This window comes from Corvus cornix, chromosome 3, assembly GCF_000738735.6.
Source record: "Corvus cornix cornix isolate S_Up_H32 chromosome 3, ASM73873v5, whole genome shotgun sequence".
Lineage (NCBI taxonomy): Eukaryota > Metazoa > Chordata > Aves > Passeriformes > Corvidae > Corvus > Corvus cornix.
Genome location: NC_047056.1, coordinates 62,432,863 through 62,455,829, shown reverse-complemented (window position 1 = coordinate 62,455,829; position 22,967 = coordinate 62,432,863). Strand labels below are relative to the sequence as shown.

The following is a 22,967-nucleotide window of genomic DNA, read 5'->3' as shown; positions in this document are numbered from 1 at the left end:
GGAGAGGAGAGGAGAGGAGAGGAGAGGGAGGAGAGGAGAGGAGAGGAGAGGAGAGGAGAGGAGAGGAGAGGAGAGGAGAGGAGAGGAGAGGAGAGGAGAGGAGAGGAGAGGAGAGGAGAGGAGAGGAGAGGAGAGGAGAGGAGAGGAGAGGAGAGGAGAGGAGGAGGGAGAGGAGAGGAGAGGAGAGGAGAGAGAGGAGGAGAGGAGAGGACTTTCTGCTTTACAGAGTCCATTGCCATGCTCTTACCACTATAATCATGTCCCTCCAGGATACAACTATACCCATTTATGTTCATATATCTGTATTGAAATAACTATTTCCACAACTTTATAAATTGCTACAAAATGTCTTTGAATCCGTAGGCAGCAGAAGATACATTAAGCATCATTCCATCTATTAAGCATGAATATACAAGCATTCCATATATTAAGCATCAATTCCTGAAAAAGATCAAGAAAATACAGAGATCGCTTGTCGCCGCCACTGCGTCCTCTCCTATTCAGACTCACACTGGGCACATCTCATATGGAGCTCTGGATTTATGAGAGAAATTGGAGACAGTTGCCTTTAAATCATCTGATTGCTAACTGTATGCAGAGGCACAACAGCAATTCATTCTCCATGCTGTGGTGTGCTGGGCATGATGCAAAAGGGAAGAACATATGGCCTCCTCTTTGAAGAGCTCACCAAAACAATATCAGCTTCTAATAGTTGTTCAGATTCTTTCAAAATACAAATTCCAACATGTAGTTCAGTAATAGAGAACACAAAAGCCCTTATATATTTACCAGATCGATTCATATACAGAATTCATATACAAATCTTAAAGACACACAGAATTTTGTGTTAGGCCTCAGTCATTATCCACGTACTGCTTGCTGATGTGAGTTGATTTAGTGAATTGCAATGACAGAAGTCCATCAACAGAAACTTTTATTTCTTTGGAAGTCAGACGGTTTTGCATCCAAGTGATTTAAATCAATTTTAACTCCTTTATACATGCACTATTTAATTATTATCCTGAAGGAATACTGGATTTAGTAATTGCTAACTGTTAAGACATACTGTTTTGTAACCAGTTTCCTCCTGTGTGCTAAAGTTAGTACTTCATTTTGTTAATGTGGAGGTTATATTGAACCTACACCAACTTACACATGCAAATAATTATACTGATTTATTCAGGCTTCTCATATTTACATTTCTATTGTGTCAGGACTATTTTATCTGAAGATTTATTACTTTTTATTTGTGATATCAATCAAGCTCTACTTTTAAGAACATTCTAATTCAGCTTAAACACACAGAGTTGCTTTGTGTGGTGTTTCATCAGTTATGCAAAAGTACTCTAAATGAACAGGATACCTAAGGAAAAGAAAAATCTTGGTTTCTGAAAAAGAAATATTATGTCTGGGTAGTTAATTGAAGTTACTATCTCTGGTTGTTGCTACCTTTAATATTCTAGAATTATTAGATTCAGGCTCACTTCGGTGTTTTTTTCTCTATGCTTTAGGCTTTGAATTCCAGACACAGTTTTCTTATCACCTTTTCCAATTTCATATTTCATTTAAGTCAGTTTACTTTTTGAAGTGAAAATTATACTCAATTTAAAAATATGTTTTAGATAAAACACTGGTGTTTTGGGGAAGAATTCTTATGGTGACATTTATCTACCTGTTATAAATGGGATTTTTTTATTATTTAAGTGCCAACAGTGTGCTCTATGCTGTACAAGCCAAGAAGCCTAGACAATCCCTTCAAAACGAATACGCTTTTTGAACAGAACGGGACAGAACCGATGCTCATGTACCTCCTTGCAGTGTGGCCACAGCTGATGTACTCAAAAGCAGCTTCCTGGCATTCTGTGCCGGAGATGCCAGTGCTCATTTCCAGACCATGGGAGAAGGACACAATAAGATGGCGGAAATCAATTGTCAAGACAAAATTCTCCTCTTGGGAGGTGACCAAGGAAGGTGACTAAACACTCCCTGACACTGATTCTGCTGCACATGAAAAAACACAGTCGTAGTTGTGGAACGAGACTGCACTGCATGATCACTGTTCTAAAAACAGTAGGAAGGAGGGAGGGGAGAGAGATCTTTCTTTATGTTCTTCACAGTAAACTTGTTTGCTCGAGAAAAGAAGAAGTGAAGCAAAAAAAAAAAAGCATGCATGTCTGATGCTGATGCCTAATGCACTGGAGAAATTGCTCAAAAGCAGTGCAACCCTGAAGTGAAGCATGTTTTCCTCCTATTGTGAAGCCCAAGAATATTTGCAGTATCTATACTCCTGTGTGCTCACACGCACATATAGGCATTTGTCTAGATAATTGCACATACTGAAGGTGCTACCTACTTCACCATTCACTTAAAATATAAATGAAACGCAAAAAAAGACAGTAAAACCAGCAACTTGAGTATAACCGCCACAACACTCAGCAAATTCATGCAGTACAAATCTTCTGTGTAATTATCTCCTCATGTTTTGGGATTCAGACACATTTAAATAAACTACCACCTAAGCTCTCACTATCAACAAACAACATCTTGTCCATTTTAGACTGAAAGCTTTAGTTACAAAACATGGGTTTGGGACAACACTGCTAAGGTGTCCAGGCTGTGGCACTTGCACAGGCTCTCTGCTTTGTGAGTGAGCCGTGGGCAGCTTTTCCCTGCACCTGTAATTCAGCCCTTCTGTCCTCATACAGGGACACTACTTGGTTTTACAAAGACAGCTACATATCTGATGGATTATATAAGACAGATCATATTCCAGTTGACCCTTGGATATACAGTTAAGATTATAATTAAATATATCTCCTGCCTAGGATTGTTTAGAAAACCTGTGCTGACTTCTCTGAAAATGTTCCAGAGAGACCCAAGCAGTTACTTGAGCAAACACTTTGTCTTTCTGTCCTCTTCATCCCGTGTGCATCTGAACTGTTACTGGTTTGTGGATGACACTTGCTTGCAAAAGGGCACCAGAGCAGCAGGGCAGGGATCATACAATTATATTGTGGATTATAAGCATTGTCCTTTCTCTGTCTTTCTTCTAGGTCAAAGTAAGCATGGGGACTACTCAAGGTGGGCTGGAAGACCTGTCAAAAAATCTGTTTCAGGATGGCCTCCTGGTTCTTCAAAGAGAAAAGAAATCAAATTTTTGTGCTAAAAATAATATATAAAAGCTGATTGAACAGTGAGACAGAAAACAACAGAGACCTTCAGCCTCTCTTTCTAACAGGTACTAAAGGAGATGTCCCAGACCCCCTTCTTGGACCTCCTGCTTCCCAGCACCAAAGGGACAGAGCAGAAGCATTGGTGCCACCTTTTGTCCCTTTCTTTCTCCGGCCACCGCCAGCATGGTTCATCTGGATTAACACATGAACCCAGCCCACTCAGTGCTTTGGGAGCCTCCTCCACACTCCGGGCCGCATTGAGTCTCCTTAGTCAACACAACACTGAAATACCAGGATGACCTTGCAGCAGAAGTCAATAGACAGCGCATTGTTTGCCCTGAAGGCTGTACAGTTCATACTTGCCTTAACCCAACTGCGTTGCACATTAGAGAAACTACGTGCAAGCTTTCTGAAGTTAACATGCTGCTGTTAATTCTGAACAATTTCTAAGTCAGTGGTTTTCTTCTGTTTGGTTTTGCTTTGTTTTCATGTCAGGGAATAAGGCTCTGTTGCTCCATGGCTCCAGAGCAACCAAGTAGAAAACTGCCAGCTGTCTGATAAGTGCTTTACTTTTGGGGCTCCACAGTGGTCAAGAAACAGTTTATAATGATTAGAAAGAAAAATAAATAAATAAATAAATGAGACCTTTTGGGGGTCAGGGTGGGGAAAGGGGTAACAGAAACTAATAATTGAACCTACTGGAAATAAGCAGCAGAATCAGTGCTTCTTAATCCCGCTGGTTTTATTTATCACACTGTAGGTGCTTTTATAGCTATCTCTAAACATCTTTTACTAACTACAGAGACATCTGCAGATTTCTATCAACAAATGCCAACTGAATATGTACTAGCTACGTTTACTCTTTTATATCTGATTTCAACTAAAAATTCTCTGTAAGTGAGCTTTTTTTTTCCAAGTGCACCATAAGGGATCCACATCTTTTATTTTTCGATTTTGGTTGGAGAAGGCGGGGAGGGACTAGTTGAGTTGAAGACATACTGAAGACCTTTTTGTGGTATATTTGAGGGATCTGTTGTGTGTTAGAATGTGTATTTTATCTTCCTGTATTATTGTGGCTGAAAAAAACCCCTGTGCTGTTACGTAGTTGGCAACAAGATGCCTTTGGGAATTTTGCTAGTAGGTCAATGTGTATATGAAATACTCTGAACTCCTAGGAACATATGTTTTATTCTACATCTGATCTGTATTTTCAAGAACGTAGATGGCTTTCACTAGGAAAACCCAATATTTTGCTCAGGTTTTTCAGAAACTTGGATTGTCATTGTTTCTTTGCTCAGACCTTGCACAGACAAACGCACGCACCTACCACACCTGAGGTGACCACGTAGCTTTTGAGGGCAAGAGGGAAGGTCAGCACTTGGAAAGGCTCAAGGTACGCCTGAGCAACTCCCTTTTCCCTGCTGGCCAAGCCCTTGCTCCAAAGGCCTGTGCACTCACACCACATACCCATCCCTGTACAAGCCAGTGCCCTTTGCTGTGTCTGCATGGATGTACAGTGTCACAAGCAGCAACTCTGGACAATGACAGAGGAACAGGCATTCACCAGTGAAAACAAGATCCAGGACATGTTCAGGAGCTATACTTACATCAATTCAGTGAGATTTATATAGATATAGATATATATATATATGTAAGTGTGTGAATGTGTGTGTATGTCTATATATATAAAATACACAGGACTAACTATTGTTGGGAGCTGCATCACCCAGGAAGATTCTGATGCAGTGGACCAAGGGCTCCTGTCTCAGATACTGCTGGGAATTTCAGGCATGAAACAGGCACCTTCTCTAGGCCTGATCCTGTAAAGCATTCATTGCTGATTTGGATCTCAAATTTAAATTTTCATACTTGGGTACCTGAAAATCTGAGTTCCTACTGGATGGAGCTGCTTTTCACCCCCCTGAAAACCCCATGCGACTTCTAAGTGCCAGGCTGAAATTTCCCATAACTGGAAAAATTTTAAAAGTTTCTACTTTTATGTAGTATTAAATATAACAGATGTATAGCATTAAACACAATGAAGACGTTTAAATGGGATGAAAATGTCATAACAGGTTATTTTATCTTTCCCTTTATACCAGTTAATCGAAATGATATTTCTATAAAAATCATTTTTTAACATGAAAAGAAAACAGTTTAGGCACCTAAGCAGCAATCCAATTTTCAGAAGATAATTTTTCATACCTTTCAGTGATTTCCCATGGAACAGCGGCTACTGGTAGTTAGCAATTTTAGAAGTCAGACAATTTAATGAAGTGTCTACATGTAGCTTATAGGCCTGATTTTAATTTAGAAAATTTTGGCCTTAATTTCTCTGTGTCTTAGTCTTCCCATCTATAATACGGGAATAATATGTGCCTCACAGGCTTTTTGTGAGGTCTGAATTGTTAATGTTTGTAAAATGCTTAGGAAATAGGAAGCACATCTAACTACTACAGATTGCAATATAAATGTGTATTCATATATTACATATAGAGTAGATACACACAGTCACATACACACAGTATACATATATATATACACATACATACCTATATGAAGTTGGTTTTCATAACCCTGCTTAAGTTGCAGTTAGAGAACCACCATTTAAAAAATTAGGACTGTTGACTACTCAAATAAATGATTAGTGGACAGATCTCTTCTGGAAGCAGTTTAGAGCACAGTAATGTGAGACTATCTGGATGGCATTTTTGATTTGTACAGCTGTATCCTCCTCAAAATCCAGTAAAGAATGTTATTTTTCTAGGCTGGGCTTTTGTTATAAACTAAAATATTCAGAAGGCAAGAGATACAATCCAAATGTGTCTTTTTTTTTCTTTTCTTTTTGACATTTGTTAATTCTGAATGTATTTTTAACTGAAGTGATTTTTTTGACTTACTAGTGTAATTTGCATTTTAAAAAAATAAATGGAAAAAATATAGGTTTCCAAGCTATTCATGGCCCCCTGCTGCTATTCAGAATTTACAGGAAACTCAGAATTACTATTCCCAGCTGAGCAACAATGCAGGATAAATAATCCTATTACATTTACATGATGACAATCCCGATCTGTGCAGTGCATGGATGTGACAGCACTGAATAGAAATTGCCGGGTCATGACACCATTTTAACGCTGTCATATGTACCAGGTATTTTCATTACCACTGACACTAAAAGGTTTCTTTTACAAGACTGACTGCAACAGACTCTTTACTTAGAAAACAGGGCTGGTTTTGCCCACTCATCAGGAATTTTAAGCCTGTGATAAGTATAGAGTTGCCAACAGTGTTAAGTATTGCAAAAGTAATCCTTGTTAAGAAGGAGCTATGTAACATGGATATTTGCTCTGCATTCATATTCTTTTATATGCTGTTTATTGTCCCTACACTGAAATGATGAAATCCTGTCTTAGGCAAAATGTTTATAGAGATCACATATATTGACAGTTTGCCTGAGGTCATTAAATAAAGGTGGAGCAGAATTATACACATTTTGAGATACTCGGTCATGCTCTCTTAGGATGATTCCTTAGGAAGAGAGTTCTTTCATTAGGATTTTTTAGGTCTTCATAATCATGCAAGTGATACTTTTCAGTCAGGTAGGAGAAATGGTTTGTGCTCCACTTGCTTAATTTAAGTCCTGTTTACAATACTCCACTGCTGTACAGCATTTTGACATAGTCTGGCACAGTTACGTATTGATCCCTGGATGTCTCCAGATAGGAATGGCTATTAACTCAGTGTCTGAAGGCTTTGGTCACTTGCATGATTACCTTCCTTTTGAGCACATTGATAGTAGCCAAAGCAAAACTCCATACACCACGAATCACTCCAGCTTGTAATATTTTCATTTCCTGTCCTCTGTTTTATTTTTAAATGCAAACACTAAGAGGAGGAGGAGTTTTCTCACAAAGATGGAAAGCCCCATGAATAGTCTATGTGTATGTATTGCTTGCTGACTGTCTACTAATGAGTAGCTGAGATGAAATTGATGGACTTCTTGAGTTTGTTTTCTAGCTGTTCTGAATCTGGCTTCTTCCCAGTACATGTGGATTGACAGCAAACACTAAAGGTAAGCCAGGTTTTATTGAAGAACCAATGCACAGCAATGCTGCAGACAACACCGTGTCCACTGCTCCTTGGAGAAAGATGAAGACAGTTGTTATGCTAATTGGTCTTCTTCAAGCTATGTGCAATATTAAATGCAATCACCATGCATAAAAGAAACTGCCCTTTATCCTGCAATTACTCATTCACACACACAAGTGGCACAGCACAGAATCATTCAGTAAAAGAGATTTTCTTCCTGTAGTCACCAATATGCTTCATCTCCTGACATGGCTTGGAGAAATCAGCTCTGTTTGATTTCATGTCCTGACAAATTCCTCTGTTCAGATCTTCACCAAGAGAAGCAAGTTAGATTTGAGACCTTGGCATAGCTGAGTGGTTAAGGAAGATATTGCACCAAATGTGAAGTTTTAAGAAGCATCATATATACATTTGTTGCACATCTCTCTCCACCTGTACAAAAGAAGGGTCTTTTAAAATGCACTTTTCCTTTATATCTCAAAAACCAATTGAGTCAGATTATGTCTTTTACAAGTGTCTTCCAAATCCTGCCAAGATCACAAAAGAGATTTTTAAATAAAAAATCCAATAAAAACACCACCTCTTCTGCTCTCTGTCGAGTAGACAGCTTAGCTCTTGGGACTTCCAAATGCCTTGAGATTATTATTTTGGATAGATAAGTGCACTGTGAAACCTGAGAATTAAAAAAAAAATAATGTTTGTGTTCATGTCTGATTCAAAATTAAATCTGTACAAAAGCTATATTTCTGCATCCACCAGTGGGAAAGGGTCTTTACTGCCGTCTGGCACCTTATCACTTTCCCAGCTTTGCCTTTGTCCTGCTGGGAAATAGGTTATGGGGAGCTTAAGGTGAAGAAGCATCTTCATATTCAGCATGTGCTCTTCAACAGTCTCCAGCTCTGCCACACAGAATGTTGTTTCGTACCTAGTTAATTTCTTTCTCTCTCTTTCACCATCTTCTTGTCCCATTGTCACTGTCTCTCTTCCTGAACACAACCCCAAATACCCTCCCAAAATTACATATTTTGTCACATACATTGTTTCCAACTCACATAAAGGTGGTGATGGCTGTCATGGAGGACAGTGTCACTGAGGATGCGTGCAAAACAACAAGAAGAGGAAGCACAAGGGTTACGTACATCCTCTAAAGATCCCAGACAGAGAGACATTGAAGAGAAAGGTAAAGGATGGCAGCACTACAGAAGCCATGAGACATAGCAAGGCCTGGTAGGAATCATTTTCACATGTGCAATTACATTTGCTAAAGCTATAGATCACTGACTACACAGAAATTCATGAATACCCAGAGCCACAAAAGGCACAGGTGAATTAGAAGAAAATTCATAAAAAATGTTTGTGAACACATTTACTGGATCAGATTCACGTTTCACTTTCTTCAAAATTGTCTCAGGAGTGTGTTTTTTCCCCTTGCAAACATTCAGATAGTTGGTTTCTAGGCACGCAGGTGAATATTTTGTTCCTAGAAGAGCATGTAAGTATGTGCAATTGCTTTAATTTACATGGGGTTCTCAGTATTGATGCATCTGTGTGCATTTGTGCTAAATGTTGGCTCAGTTCACTCAGTCACACATACACACACCTGTTATGTGACTATATTTATGGTGGAGATACATAACCACACACAGTCTCTCTCCTTTCCTGCTTTTTCCTATCCCTCCTCTCAAGACATTCAAAGTCCCAAGTGCCTATTTTCTAGAAAGGCATTTGATACACAAAAATTATTATTTCTGATAATTACTGGATGTACAAGCACTGTGCAATCCATGAACAGAGTAAGACAGTCCTTTCTGCAAAGAGTTTATGTGATAAATAAAGTAAGCTAATGAGAATATTTCAATTAAAGAAAAAAAAAGAAAAATATGGTCTCACATTCTCACACTGCTGTTAAATTTTAGTTAATCAAAGAAGTGGATGACAAAAAAAATTCAGAAAAAGGAAAGGAGCAGGGAAACAAGAACTTGGAGTACAGTTAAAAGGTGATATGGTTATTTACAGCATTACATGTAAGAATTAAGTAAAAGCATCAGCCAATTATATCTTATTAGGGTATCCAATTAATTTACAATAGCTCCATATAGATATATTATATCCTATCTTATATTTTAAAGGCATTTAAAGCAGTAGCTATGGAAGAAGAACAACATCAAAGGGACTGCATATTGATGTAATCACAAAAGGTTGATGGATTGATTCAATTAATCAGTGACTCATTTCTAAGAGTTCTGCAGGGATTTATTTACCAAATACTTTCATTGTTTATTTTGCTCTCTGGAGGGTTTGTATATTGTCATTTTTCTTCATCATTCTTCTTGTTTCACTCCTCAATTTCTGACAAATGTTTTCATGCTGATACGTGGCATGTTAGGCATGTAAATTGTCCACATTTACTGATTTAAAGCAGTACACTCCAAACTTTCAGTAGCTGAGAACTTTTGTTTATTTCCCTCAGGTCCTGAGAACCACAAGCCATCTATAATTAATATAAAGATGTGTTTTCCATTTAATCTTTGCTTTCAGTGTCTGCTCAACATGACAAAGATGTAAGTTCTTGTCTAGCATAACCTGCTTAAACTTTAGACAGAAACTTACTATGAAAAACATTTTGAACACTGTTGATGCTAAATAGATTAACTGTTCTTCCTTCTTTGGTTTTTCCTTATATTTTGTAGTTAAAATCCAGGAAAATAATGCAAGAATGTTTTAAGAAGGTCAGCAGTTTCACCATGTTTTCTGTAGGTTTAGACAAGTTTTTACAAGGGCAAGTAGTGATAGGACAAGGGGGAATGGCTTTAAAACTCAAAGAGGGCAGTTTAGATAAGATATTAGGAAGAAATGCTTTCCTTTGAGGGTGGTGAGGCACTGGAACAAGTTGTCTGGAAAAGTGATGGATTCCTCATTCCTGGAAGTGTTCAAGACCAGGTTGGATGTTGAGTGAATTGACACATACAGGTAACCAAAGGCAACCATCAAACCACAGCCAAAATGCAAAGAGTGCATTTATTTCATTACCTTGCTAACAACACTGGGCAGCAGAGACACACAGGGACACAGGCTCCATCCTGCTTAGTTCATCCCAGCAGGTAGCTGCAATCTGGTCTGGTGGAAGGTCTCCCTATCCATGGCAGGGGTTTTGGAACTAGATGATCTTTAAGGTCCCTTGCAACTTAAACCATTCCATGATTCTATGATTTTCTATTTTAATACTGTCACAGTGTGTTCTTCAAAGTCACTACAAAGAAATGGCCAAATTAGGTCCAGTCACAGATTACAAAATGGCAAACACTGGGCACAATAGAGATCTGTGAAAGATGAAGTACTGAAACCAAAAGGAAACCATTCTTTGAAAGTGCTGGGTCTCATTTGGGCAAATAATTTTATTTTAAACTATCAGGAACACTGAACCTCTAAATAACTTTTTTTTAATAAACAGATTCATTGCATACATACATGCAGCATGGGTGTGATTTTCAGGCATCTTCAGCAGTGGTCAAATTCTTACTTCACTTTTAGGTGGTTAGTAGTGACTTCTCAGGAAAAGTAAAAGATCACAGACCCAGTGACAAGAGCTCTGGCAGCCTGCATCATGTGACAGCCTTCCCTAGTGGATTTAGAAAACTCCACCCTACCTATTAAACCTATTATAACAGACAGATGGAGACAGCTCTCAGTGATACCCAGTGACACACATTGAAACACAGGAGGCTCCCTCTGAATATCAGGAAACACTTTTGTACTGTCAGTCACCAAACACTGGCACAGATTGCCCAGGGAGGTTATGGGGTCTACATCCTTGGAAACAGTCAAACCTTGACTGGACATGGTCCTGGGCAGCATTCTGTAGGTGGCCCTGCATGAGTAGTGTTGTTGGACTCAATGATTACCAGATGCACCTTCCAGCCCCAACCATTCTCTGATTCTGTGATTCGCCTCTCATTCAAGCTACATTTTTTTCCCTACTGGGAATACTCCTATCTCAAGAGGATGCAGAATTATTTCTTGTTGGTCCAAGGGAGTCTCAGAGTTAGCCTTTGGAATGAAAATAAGAGGTCTGTGTAATGAGAGAGAAAAAAGGCCCATCAGTTTCTAAAATGTATTGGTTATTATTTTTCCCTTATTTGAATCTCCTATAGTTGGCTGCCTGGATGAAATCCCAGCTCCATTAAGGCCAGTGGGAATCTTGCTGTTTGTTTCAAGGAGATTTCAAGATCTCATACTTTGCAATTAAGATGCCTGAATATTTGCTTTGCTTGAAAAAAAAACCCACAGCCATTATGGTCAATAATTTTTAAATGCTCTACAAAAATTGATTTTTTTTTTCCTTTTTCATGCTCAGCATTTGCGAAATACATGGTTTGGTGATATAAAAATTTTATCTGTACTCCTCTGTGCTGACCCATATAACTTGCTCATTGCCACATTTGTGCCAGTAAAATCTTTCTATCATTCCCACTCCTCTGTGTATTTCATTTCATGTGAATGAATACCACCCAGGGGATTAACACCCTGGAAGACTTTCTGCAAAACATGAGTATTAAGGAGAAATCAAAAGACATTTGCATAGCTATTTGGGCCCTGTGATAGTAGGAGTCTGCTACATAACCTCTTTTCCCTTTATAAATACATGTTAAATATTAGTTGTAACCCAGAATTCTCGGTGTAAGCATTTCACATCCTTCTAGCTTCTTGCTCAATTGCACAGAGCTCTTCCGACTTGATAAGATTTCCACTGAGCAAACTAATTCAGCAGCAGGGAAATTTTTGCACATAAACAGAAAGATAAAGAACCACCTCAAAAGACAGGCTAATAATATCCAGTACTTCTGGAAATCCAATACTTTTGCCAAAGGCATTTCTCAGTCTGGAGTTTCTCCTGTGCAACAATGCTTCTTGTTCATTAATTTACAGCCTGAAATGTAGCTCCTGACAAAACTCTGTCTGGGTGAGACTCCGACCCTGACAGTCACTGATGTGTACAACCCATATTCTGCTCTGTGAAAGGATGTAGATGAGAAACTAGCACTGCTCCTTCAGGCCTGTTCCCTTCAGCTTGTCCTTCTCACACCTGAACACTTAACACTGTTGCCCCCTGAGAGTCTCAGTTCTCATGGGCACATTGATTTATTGAACTGAACCACTGGTGAGCTCCAATTAAAATAAAGTAGGGTCTTCTACATCCCTAGTGGAAAAGCATCCAATGTGCCAGTGGTGCTGTGTCACCTGAGCAGGGACAGATCTAGGCACAAATGGAGTAGAGAATCCTCCAATCAGGGGAAACCAGGAAGGGCAGCAACATCTACGTCCCTGCTCCCAGCTTCTGCCAGAACCCCAAACACTCCCACTCCCCATGTTGACTCCATCACCAGTAGCACCCAGAGCTGACTAATGGTACCATCCAAGAGGTCACATCCTCCTGGCACCAGCAAGTAAAACAAGTCTGCATCTGAAGGAATCACTTCCAAAGTCTCTGTTTTAACTCAGATCATGTCTTTCTTGTAAGAGAAGAAGTCAGACTTTTGACTGGCTACAGCTTTTTACATTTGAGGTGGCAAAGCCTCGCCTCGCTTCGCTTTGCACTTACTAAAGAGCGAGTTCAATTAGAGGAGGTAGTTTTGGCAAGCAGGGACAACACTCCAATTTTTTTGCATTAGGAAAATTGTTGTTTCAGGTATACTTCTGAAAAATAAACTATATGTGAAAAAGATAATCCACTGTTTGAACTTGAACATATTCAAACCTCCTTTATGGATGTAAAGACATCCTGAGTCAGACGCATGCTTATTTAGTGTCATTACTTTTATTAATGCTTATTGATGTAAATACTTGCTTTACTTATAATTTTAAAATTCCTTGTATCAGTGGGGAACCTTTTACATCTAAAAGTACATATTACATTTAGAAAAATCAAAGGAAATAGCAGGAAAAATTGACATGAAAGTATTCTACAACACCCGCATACTGTTAAGTTAACCATCAGGATCAATCTCAAAAACTGTCCTCAAGCTCAGGCCTATATACCACTTACACTACAAAAAAAGCTCCTCAGTCCTGCAAGTCATACAGCTATGACCAGAAGCTCTGTTGATCTCAGGTTGTTAAATTCTACTTAAACGGCTGAATGGTCCCTGTCTGAGATCATCTCCGTTTGCTGTCATTTGCACTCCTAAGGGCCCCAGGTTTGTGAAAAGGAAGTTCATCATTCAGTTTTTGTCCCTGAATTATCTTCTTTTCATCTGTATAGTCCAGAACAGAACCTAAAGAGACCAGGCAAATTCCTAGAAGGACCTGCAGGCATGTATAACAAAGGGACTTTCCACGGAAATACTGATGGTGAAGGGCCCCTCAGGCTGGGCCTTCTCAAACATTATGGAGCTGCTTGCAGTTGCAAAGAACTGGACTCAGCAGCCGAAGCCATTCCTTCAGCCACTTCGTTGATGTCTGTGAGGAGAGTTACCCTCAAATCAGACTGGTTTCACTGAAAGTCAGCAGATCTAAAACTCTTCTTGGGTATTTAGCTTCTTGGGCCTTTTTGAATGTTCCACTAATGTTTTGGGGTTTTTTTTCAAATTCCTCTGAAGTGGAACAAAAGGACCTTTGAAAATCAGTGTCTTGTGATTAGACCCTGTGGACAGGTGGACTTTGCTCGTCAGGCTAGGTTAATTCAGCCATTTGATTCAGCCCTTGAGTCTCAGGTCTCCACATGTTTTGCACTCTGCTAATTTCCCTGTGTTTTTGCACAGCTTTTATGAACAGAGAAATAGAAACTTCGTCCACATCTGCCCTGATACTGAGTTCCTGATATAACAGATGCATGTCAGTAATAACAAAAATAGCTGACTTGTGACAGCCCACGCTCTGTGACAGTTTGTACAATAATTTTTTACCCTCAAACTCCATCACTTCAGAATCCCTTCCTCTCCCATCTGTCCTAAACAAGTGGGAGAGGCTTTTTGCTAGAAAATGTACTTTTTTAAGTACCTCTCTGGAGGAGAGCATAACAACTCTGCCTTAAGAAAAATGCTGTTAGCCCTTCCCATGTGTCAGAATGGAAGCTGCTACTAATTATAACTAAGATCCTGTCAGTTATATGAATTCACTGGCAATTCTCATAAGATCCTGAAGAAAGTGAGTAAACACATTAACAGGAATGTGCCAGCAGCAAGTCACCACAATTCCCTTCCCAGCTCTCTAAAACCTACTGCGGGCTTACAGCAGCAGCAGCAGCTTTGTGCTGCAGCCCACGGAACACCTGGGGCCAGTGCAGGCAGCCTGACCCAGGCTAGCAGCTGTCTCCAAACAGCCTCATCCATAGAAGGTGAGCAGTGCAATAGCTGGCAATCTTCTTGGCAGATCCAGAGTATACTGGAGATTTGGACAACAGTGAGGGAAATCTGTCACTCAGGCTCCTTTAGGTGAGGAGATAAGGGGGAAGAAAACCCCTTAAGTAAAAAAGGGTGTGCATTAAAATATGGCACCAGCCTCCCTGGAGGTTTGTGTATACTGGGTTATGCCATGTTCTTTGTTGAATCCAAAAGGACGGAAATCTTTCTGCTGAGACACAAGACACAGTTAATATTTCCATAGAGCTAAGCCTTCCCTAGGGACCATTCCTGCAAGCCTGGGCACACAGGACATGTGTGCAAACCAGAAAAGACTGCTTCTCATGAAATAATAACCATCTTTGCTACTGGGACCCGCTTGTACCTCTCTGGAAGTGTAAATAGGCCTTCATGGGAGCGACAGTGTAAAACACACCCATCTGAAGACTCCTGCACTTGCTAAAGAACAAAAAGGCGGCTTAGGAAAAACAAGAACCTGATCCAATTCTCAGCAGGAGAGCACGTTAAGTACCTTCCTTCTTCAGAGCTTTTCATTATTATTCATAAATAACAACAGGTGCAGTAGCTGATTTATTTTTTTCCAAAATACATAGCAATGCCTTTTTGGAGAGGGTTTGAAAGACGGGGTATTTCAAGCCAAATGCAACCGTGCGACCACACTGCTGGGTGACAGAGCACAGCAGCTCCCTTACCATTGCCGGGGTTTGATACAATTCACATTCCCCTCACAGAGGGCAAGAGAAGAGGAGGAGAGGGAGAAGAGTAGCAGAGATTAACAGACATTGAAGAATGCAGTATATTCAGTAAAACCTTAATGAGATAATCCCATGGTAACCATCAGGCTTTGGCTTTTGTGCACAGCTATCTGCAGAAATGCTACCAGCACAAGGTTGGTTTGCTGCTGACACTTTCTGTTAGAGAGGGGAAAATCTGTGAGGAGGTCTGGATCACCCACAGGCTTGGCAATGGGACCTAAATCTAGGGGCATGGGGTGTGCATAGTACATGTACTCTGGTGGCCTGGAGAAGATGGTTGCAAGGTATCTGGTAATATGGACAGCAGCTGTAGTGTGGTACAGGGAGGAAAAACAGAAGATAGGGAGCCTAAACTGCTTTACTACAATAGGATTTTTTTTCTTTCTCAAAGAAGACCTGACAGCTTTTGCAGAGTCAAAATTTAAATAAGCAACTTGAGAATGCTTCAACCTTTTTTTACTGCATATACAGTATTTTTTTTTCCCAAGTAGCAGGTACCATTAAATATCAGGTACCAAGTAATTTAATAGCTGTCTGAGTGAAAAGTCCAGAGTCTTTTCTCTCTTTTTTTTCATTTTGAACAGCCTAACTTCACCTTAACTTCCATCCAGATTAGTGTCAGGCTTTGGTCTTAACTGCTCTGAATAGAATGGAAATCAACAGTGTTGCATAGGAACAAATTACTAACCCATGCAATGACAGGCTCAGAACAAAGGTCTTCTTCCAATTTCCCTTGTCTGTGACAGCTGACAATGCTGTCCTACTGCACTGGCTTCTGGAATGACTGATCTAGGATCAGATTAGCTTGAAAGAAGTGCAACAGGATTTCCAATTAGTGAAAACTTTAAAAACCTTCTTTTGCTAGGAACTCAGGCTTGGCACACGCTGATAGTGACCAAGAAGCATTACTTAAGGGCTGCTTACAATTCTTCTCTTGAAAAAGTGGTGTCACAGATATGTAATGTCTGGCATTGCCGCAATACAACTGCATTCTGTCACATGAGATCTGCAGATTCCAGCCCTCACATTGCTGTAGATGAACCCCAGTGCTACATACTAGGTGGGGAGTTAGAGAGTCTTAATGCAGCACCTGCGAGTTTGGGGCATTCTCTCCCTGAGGATTTTGCAGTCTTTGCGCATCCATGATGGGTTTGCAGGTCTGAGTCACACCAGTGAGTCATGCTGCCAGCTAGCAGTGAAGTATCAGAGTCAGTACAGCACTTAGCTTCCAGGCCATCTATGCCTGTCCCCACTGCTTGATCCCTGTGTTTGGCTGAGAGCAGAGGATATTTCTAGCCACCAGCTTGGTAGCCCCTGTTACCTGTTCTTTTTGGTCAGTAGAGAAGTGCCCTAGATAGAACCAGCATCTTACAGGGACCTTTGAAAACCTGAAGAGGAAAATGTTTAATATTTATGAGGCCAGCCTGAAATAGCTTCTGAAATGAAATAAAATTTAAAGAGGAGACATTTTCTCTAAAAAAGACAGAAAAAATCAGGGAACTATTTACTGGCTTTGGGACTCAGTACAAAGAAATGAAATGGCAGCACAGCTTAAAACTGCTTCATGTGCTGGCTGAGTCTGGGCTCTGTTGTTGGATTTGCTCAGCTGGCAAAGCTGACATGACAGTTCCACATTCATCAGAATTAGGGCCTAATTCTTAAGGCAGATCACATCTCTTGGGCGTTGTCTTTCCAAAGACTGTAAGCTGGTGTAAAAAAATCTGATACCATGACCCTTGAACTGGAAGTGCATCATTCTTTCATCCCATCATTTGCAATTTTGGTACTTAATTGAAAACAGTGATGCCAGCCCTGAAGTTTCTTGTCAGTGAGAGGCTGTCTCAATGTCAACCTCTGATATGTAAAGGGATTTCAGAAACCAAATGAGAAACAGCCCTGGGCAACCTGCTCAGTGTCCCTTCTCAGCCACAGGTTGGAGTAGCCCATCTCCAGAGGTGCCTTCCTACCTCAGCCATTCTGTGACTCAGGCAAATGTGGCTTCTTGCTGAGCTGCAGCAGCCATCCTTGTTGGCCAGTAAACAGAACTTTTCACACAAGGCAAGCATGTGCCTTACAAACTCAGTGCCTATATACTTCTTTGTTACATAAGATTAAGCACAAAAAATTGAAAAACATACTGTTGCAGAATCACAGCTTGCAGAATACTTAAATCAGCATGCAGCTCAGTATCTATCTTGAATGCATAAATGGCAATGGGAAACAATGCAAGATGTAAGACAGTAAGGTGCCTGGAATAGAGAGTACCTCAAATGCTGCCTGTGAGATTTGGCAGACCTTATCACAGTGAATTGCTAGATCTCGAGCTCCTGTGTAGGATGAATTCTCCTAGACATCCTGAGGAGGTGACTGGCGCTGTTCTACTTCTTTCTTATGAAGGATATCACAAGTTCGTCAACAGCTAAAAAAGGAAGGCAAGTACTAGAAAGGAGACGTGTGCATGGTAGAGGAAGAGCCCTAGAGAGTGAAGGAGTTTTAGATCAGGTGGAGACACAGGCAAGAATATTTCATACCGAGAGAGATCCTGGTCAGTTTTTACAAGATCAAACCACGAGTTAGCTCCCCCACTTCTTACCCAGATGCAGGTGGACACAGCCTCCATTTGAGTCTGTGTGACAATTAAGTTCACTCTTTCCATGGGGAATACAAGCCCAGGCACAGGACATTGCATTTAGGAAGCTTGCTGTGTAGAGTAAATGTCCCATGTTGTGAGTGAATCCATCTCTAGGGTCTCTGACCAGAAGCTCTGTATACATGTTTTCATAGGGAAGATGAAGCTCATGGAAACCACAGGATCTGAATCAGGATAAGTATGCTAGGAATTAATATGGTTAAGCCAGAGGGGAGACACCTCAGCAGATACTGTAAAAGTCCCCTAATTTTTAAGTTTGGATTTTCTCCCACACCTGTATCATGGTGTGTTCTGCACATCCTTATGTACTGTCCTAGGTTAAACAAGGCTGTGAGCTGTGTTGCTTGTTTTCTTGCAGAGGTAGATGGCTTGATGGGAATCACCTTCCACACATAACAGAGCCTGCGTGGTCAACAGCTCCCGTACTCATACAGATACACGCAGGTCTCAAGCATCTGTAATTTCAGACAGAGAGGAGCCCCTCCTTTGGCTCAGAAACACCCAGCCCGGGGTGTTCAGTTATCTCACTGGAGTGGCACTGTTTTTTTAATCCTCTTTTGGAAGGAATTTTGAATACTGGCACTTTTATCACAAGTAGTATTTCTACTTTTTTCCCCTCTGTTCACTCAGCTGTTTTATTTCACCCTGGTTGAGATTTTGGGAAGGAAAACACAGTCTTTTCACAGGGGTTACAGCTTTGCATTTTCTGCTTGCCTGTGAAGATGAAATGTTTGACTCCAGAAGTGTGTTTTAGCAGCTTAATAAAACAAAGGGGTAGCACTCTTGACCACCTTGAACAGTATAGGAATCTGCTGGCGGAGTTGTGTGCCCTTCACCCAGCCCCAGGGACAGTGAGCAGAGCCAGTGGCTCTACCCCTGTTGGTCTGTGTGTGCCTGCACATAAACCAAACACTAATTCTTGGAAATTTTTCAAATATGCCCTGTGGTTCATTGTGTGAAGTGAGGTCTTTATTGCTGCTTTAGCTCATTAACATCGCCTTTGTGTCACCCAGTCCAGAGATCATCAGTGCATTGTCTATTGGAGCTGCCTCAAACATATTTTTGTAATAATAATCAGGCTAAGGATATCCTCTAGATCAGTTATCCATTGCTCCTGGGCTCTCTAAAGTACATCATCTGTTAGTATAAGGGCCTCTGCTTCTGCCTCTAGCAGTTTTCATAATGGAAGTATCCATTAATTCACTAATGCAGATCAAGTTATTCAAATGCTTCAGATGCTGTTATACACATATTATTGCCATATAAAAAAAAAAATTTAAAAGATACAAATCATCAGCATATCCTAACCATGTCTTGTCTTTCATGCACATTTGAAACTGGTGAAGTATGTTTGATCCTCAGACTTCCCGTAACATCATTGTCAGATCCATAAATCTTGGCAGATGCCTGGAAGGACTTTTCTTCAGTGTCACTGCTTTCTTTACATTCATTTTCAAGATTAACTTTGTTTTTTCACACTCCTGAGGTCCTGACAGGACAGAAGAACTTGGTTTTGGACAAGCCATCCTGACCTTTTCCTTTAACAGATTCATCATATTAATGCTCTCTATTTTTCTTTAGAATTTCTGCAGCTTTTTTTTTGCAGGCACCAGTTCATGTTGCTACAGGAATTTCTCTTCTGGGCTTGTATTTCACTTTACAGTCATGCCTTTGTAGGTTTATGATCATGTGCAAAGTCTAGATGGTGCAGAAGCTTAAGATTTGTCAAAAAATATCCCCTAAGGTTTGTAATCTATTTCAGCTATACCGCACAGTATGTACTGACATCCAGTGACAGTGGTAAATTCTTCTCTATTTGAGTATAATTTTCCTGTGATAGTTCTACACACTCAATCCTTATGCCCCCAAAGTGTCTCCGGTAAAATACTGCTTCGTCCACTATTTACGGCTTATCTACCTTTTCAGTGTTGTGACCTGAATTTCTAGGAACATACCCTGGAACACATCTAGTGAGTTTGTTGTTGCCATTTATTATGGTTTAAAAATGATACAGCCCTTGTACTCTCAAAGTTCTCACCAAAATTTCCCAATAAGATGTGCTTTTTATTTTGGGCTTCCTAATAAGGATCTGTATAAATCTATTAATAAGTAAACCATCATGTTTATTATGGATTCTGATTTTTCCACAAAGAAGTCAGAGATTTGAGAATGCTTTATTGTCTTCACTTTGTTTGAAGAGGTTCAGAGGTATTTCTTTCTAAGATCTGGCCAAAGTAACTCACACAACACCTACTTTTATTTTGCTGTGATTCAGTTTTAGATGGCACTCCATCTTATGAGTTGTGCAATTAGGTTTTTGTTGAGTGTCTCTATACACTAGATTGTCAACAGCAAGGACTTCTATTCCACCTAATATTTCACTGTACCCTTTCTGGACTTGTGCTATATAAGAGAAGGTATATTCTGGGAGAATTGTCTTCTAGACAGACAAAAGAGCGTACTTCAATTCCTTCCTCTTCAGATTGTCCAATCTGACATGGCGTCCCAAAGCAGACTTTAATTGCTGAAGCGTGCCTGTAAGTAATGTCCTTTAGGCTGGTTAGACTGTAGCTGGGCTGTAGGGAGGAACAAAAGAGAAGTGAGACATTTGCCCCAAGGATGAGGTCCTGTGTGATCACATAATCTAGCAGAAACAGGGAGAAAACTGGGTGCTGCACAGTAGCTCAGGCTCAGCAGAGACCCTTAGTTCTGATACTTGATATTGGTAGCTACAGAAGGCCCATACTCACCTATCTCACACTAGTGTTGGTAATCCCAACTGCTGAGGCTTCCCTTTTTTCACTTATGCTCAGCGATGTGCCACTGCGGTCCCCTGTCACACTGCATTTAGATGAATCTGTATCCTTGGAGTCTGGGAGACATCAGGCCCTTAAACACATCAAGAAAAGCTTTGTCAGTCTTTTCTGCTGGAAGGCAAGTTCTAAGGCACTATAAAATTGTTATCATCCTTCCTGAAGCTAAGACAAATACTCTTAGAAATGGCTCTGTTGTCACACAGGCATCAAGGCTTGTCCAAATGCTTACATCTAAACCTGCATTTCCCCACTAGGCCTTCATGACATTATCAGCCTTGCTGGCAAAAACTATACGGATGCTGGGGCTTAGATTCAACATTCTGCCTGTTCTGGCAGGGCAGTTCAGGTAACATAATCATGAGGCCTACATACATTTTCTCATACTGCATTGCAGCAAAAATGAAAGTGGCTGCACTGTTGCTAAATCTTCCATCCTTCCCACAAGGACCTGAACTGCATTTTTCTCTCTGCCTATTCTGTGCAGAACCCTTTGCCCTTACACATTTCATTAATATCCTTATCCAACAACACTGGCACAGATTTCCTCCTCTATTGACTTTTCCACCTTCCAGAAAAAGATGAGTTCAGGCTAGCAGGTATCTTGAAATCATAGAAAAATGGTCACTGCCCTCCCACTTAACGCGGTGCAGTGGTCAGTGGAGAGGTTGCTGCTTCTTCCTAAAAGCATCCCTGGCAAGGGATCGCTCCAGCAGTGCCACCTACCACGCTAGCAGGCTGACTTTCACACCCATGCTGATGGAGGCAGGAAAGCACACACTCACACTCAAGCTGGATAGATCATGCGTTACCGGAGGCAAAGAGTCAGGAGGGGTTCTTCGTTATAGACTTCCGGAGGGTTTATTGTAAATCCAAAATGAAGGGGTCCATGAACAAAGAACAGAGAACAATGCAGGGTCCAGGGTTATATAGAGGAGCAGAGAGCGCACATCAGAGACCAATGATCTGAGGGTACAGGGGCTAAGAGAAGGCAGGATAATATAACAACAACCAGTGGGGAGGAGGCAGGGGCAGAGTGGGGAACCAGGAACCAATGAGGCAAAGGGGAAGGGAAAATTTACTGGATTACAACCTTTTAAGGGATAAAAGGGGCGTATGGCCAACAGGCCAACCAGACAGACCAAATCTGCATAGAACCACCAAAGCCTGATGCCTTGAAAGAGGCTTTCTTTCTCACCCTGAGTCAGGGGGTGATCTTAAACTTTGGAGCTGGCCCACCAACAGGCCTCTCCTGCTCCAGAGCTCTTTAGCCCCTCAGCCTCCACCACCGCTGCCTCAGCCGCCGCAACACCCACTGAGTAGCTTTCTCTCCCTTCAAGCAAGTCCAAGATAACAGAAGTGCATTAAACCCACTGGGCACGTGCTGTCCGACCAACCTGCACGTGCACTGCGAATCTGGGCAACCAGTGCAGGCACAGCCACAGCACAACACATACGCAATGTGTCAGACACTTGCTGTTGATCTATGCATTGACATGCCTTTTACCTGGGCATGAAAAAAATGTGAGGCTTCTAGCCAAGAGCAAATTTATCTGGTCTTAGAACATGAACTGTTTGGCAAGAAGTCCTGCTTGGGGCATTTTCCTTTGAATAATGTGGTCTAGCAGACACTGCATGCTTCCTGTGACTGTGCTCTGCCACATGCTTTCCTTCAACTGCTTTTTGTACCTTGGTGTTGCCTCCATACTTTCCTTTTTTTTTTCCTTTTTTTTTTTTCATTTATTTATGGCTATATGGCTTTCCATCACATATATATCATAAATGATTCTTCTGACCCAGGAAGCAATTTTTGGCTCCTTTCCTGTCTTTGTTCACCCTTATTGTGTCCTCTGCTGTCTGAAATTGCTCATTTTTCTCTTAGAGAGGTTTCATCTGACTACTGCTGCTGCTGTCATTTTGTTCCTTCTATACATATTTCTCGATTTAATTTCATCTGATGTCCAAGAACCATTTATTTTGCATATCTTTGTCTCTGTCTCTAAAATTGTTCCGTGAAGTCCCTTTGCATCACTTTCAGATTGTTTCCTATTTCCTATAGAAAATATCACCTTGCCTGTGCCTGAGAAACAATTTGTCTCTTTTCCCATGGTTCAATTCCGCTCGTCTTG

The 22,967-nt window shown here is 40.7% G+C and overlaps 1 protein-coding gene and 1 long non-coding RNA gene across 3 annotated transcripts in view; one reads left to right on the top strand and one right to left on the bottom strand.

Moving 5' to 3' along the window:
* Positions 1-11,732, top strand: part of NKAIN2 (sodium/potassium transporting ATPase interacting 2) — a 530,520-nt gene extending 518,788 nt beyond the window's left edge. Inside the window, exons 7-8 of one of the 2 annotated variants that reach the window (XR_005604128.1) lie at positions 1,705-1,971; positions 3,054-11,732. Coding sequence is in view for 1 of the 2 variants with exons in the window: in XM_039568769.1 (XP_039424703.1) it covers positions 3,054-3,063 (10 nt within the window). In the remaining variant the exon portion in view is untranslated. The remainder of the gene's footprint in view (positions 1-1,704; positions 1,972-3,053) is intronic. The other variant, XM_039568769.1, reaches the window with a different exon arrangement.
* Positions 11,733-19,970: 8,238 nt separating this feature from the next.
* Positions 19,971-21,820, bottom strand: LOC109144938. The gene is made up of 3 exons (XR_002046000.2): positions 21,651-21,820; positions 20,776-20,914; positions 19,971-20,601 (listed from the first exon to the last, which is right to left on the bottom strand). It is a non-coding gene; the product is annotated as an uncharacterized LOC109144938 (long non-coding RNA).
* Positions 21,821-22,967: the final 1,147 nt, after the last annotated feature.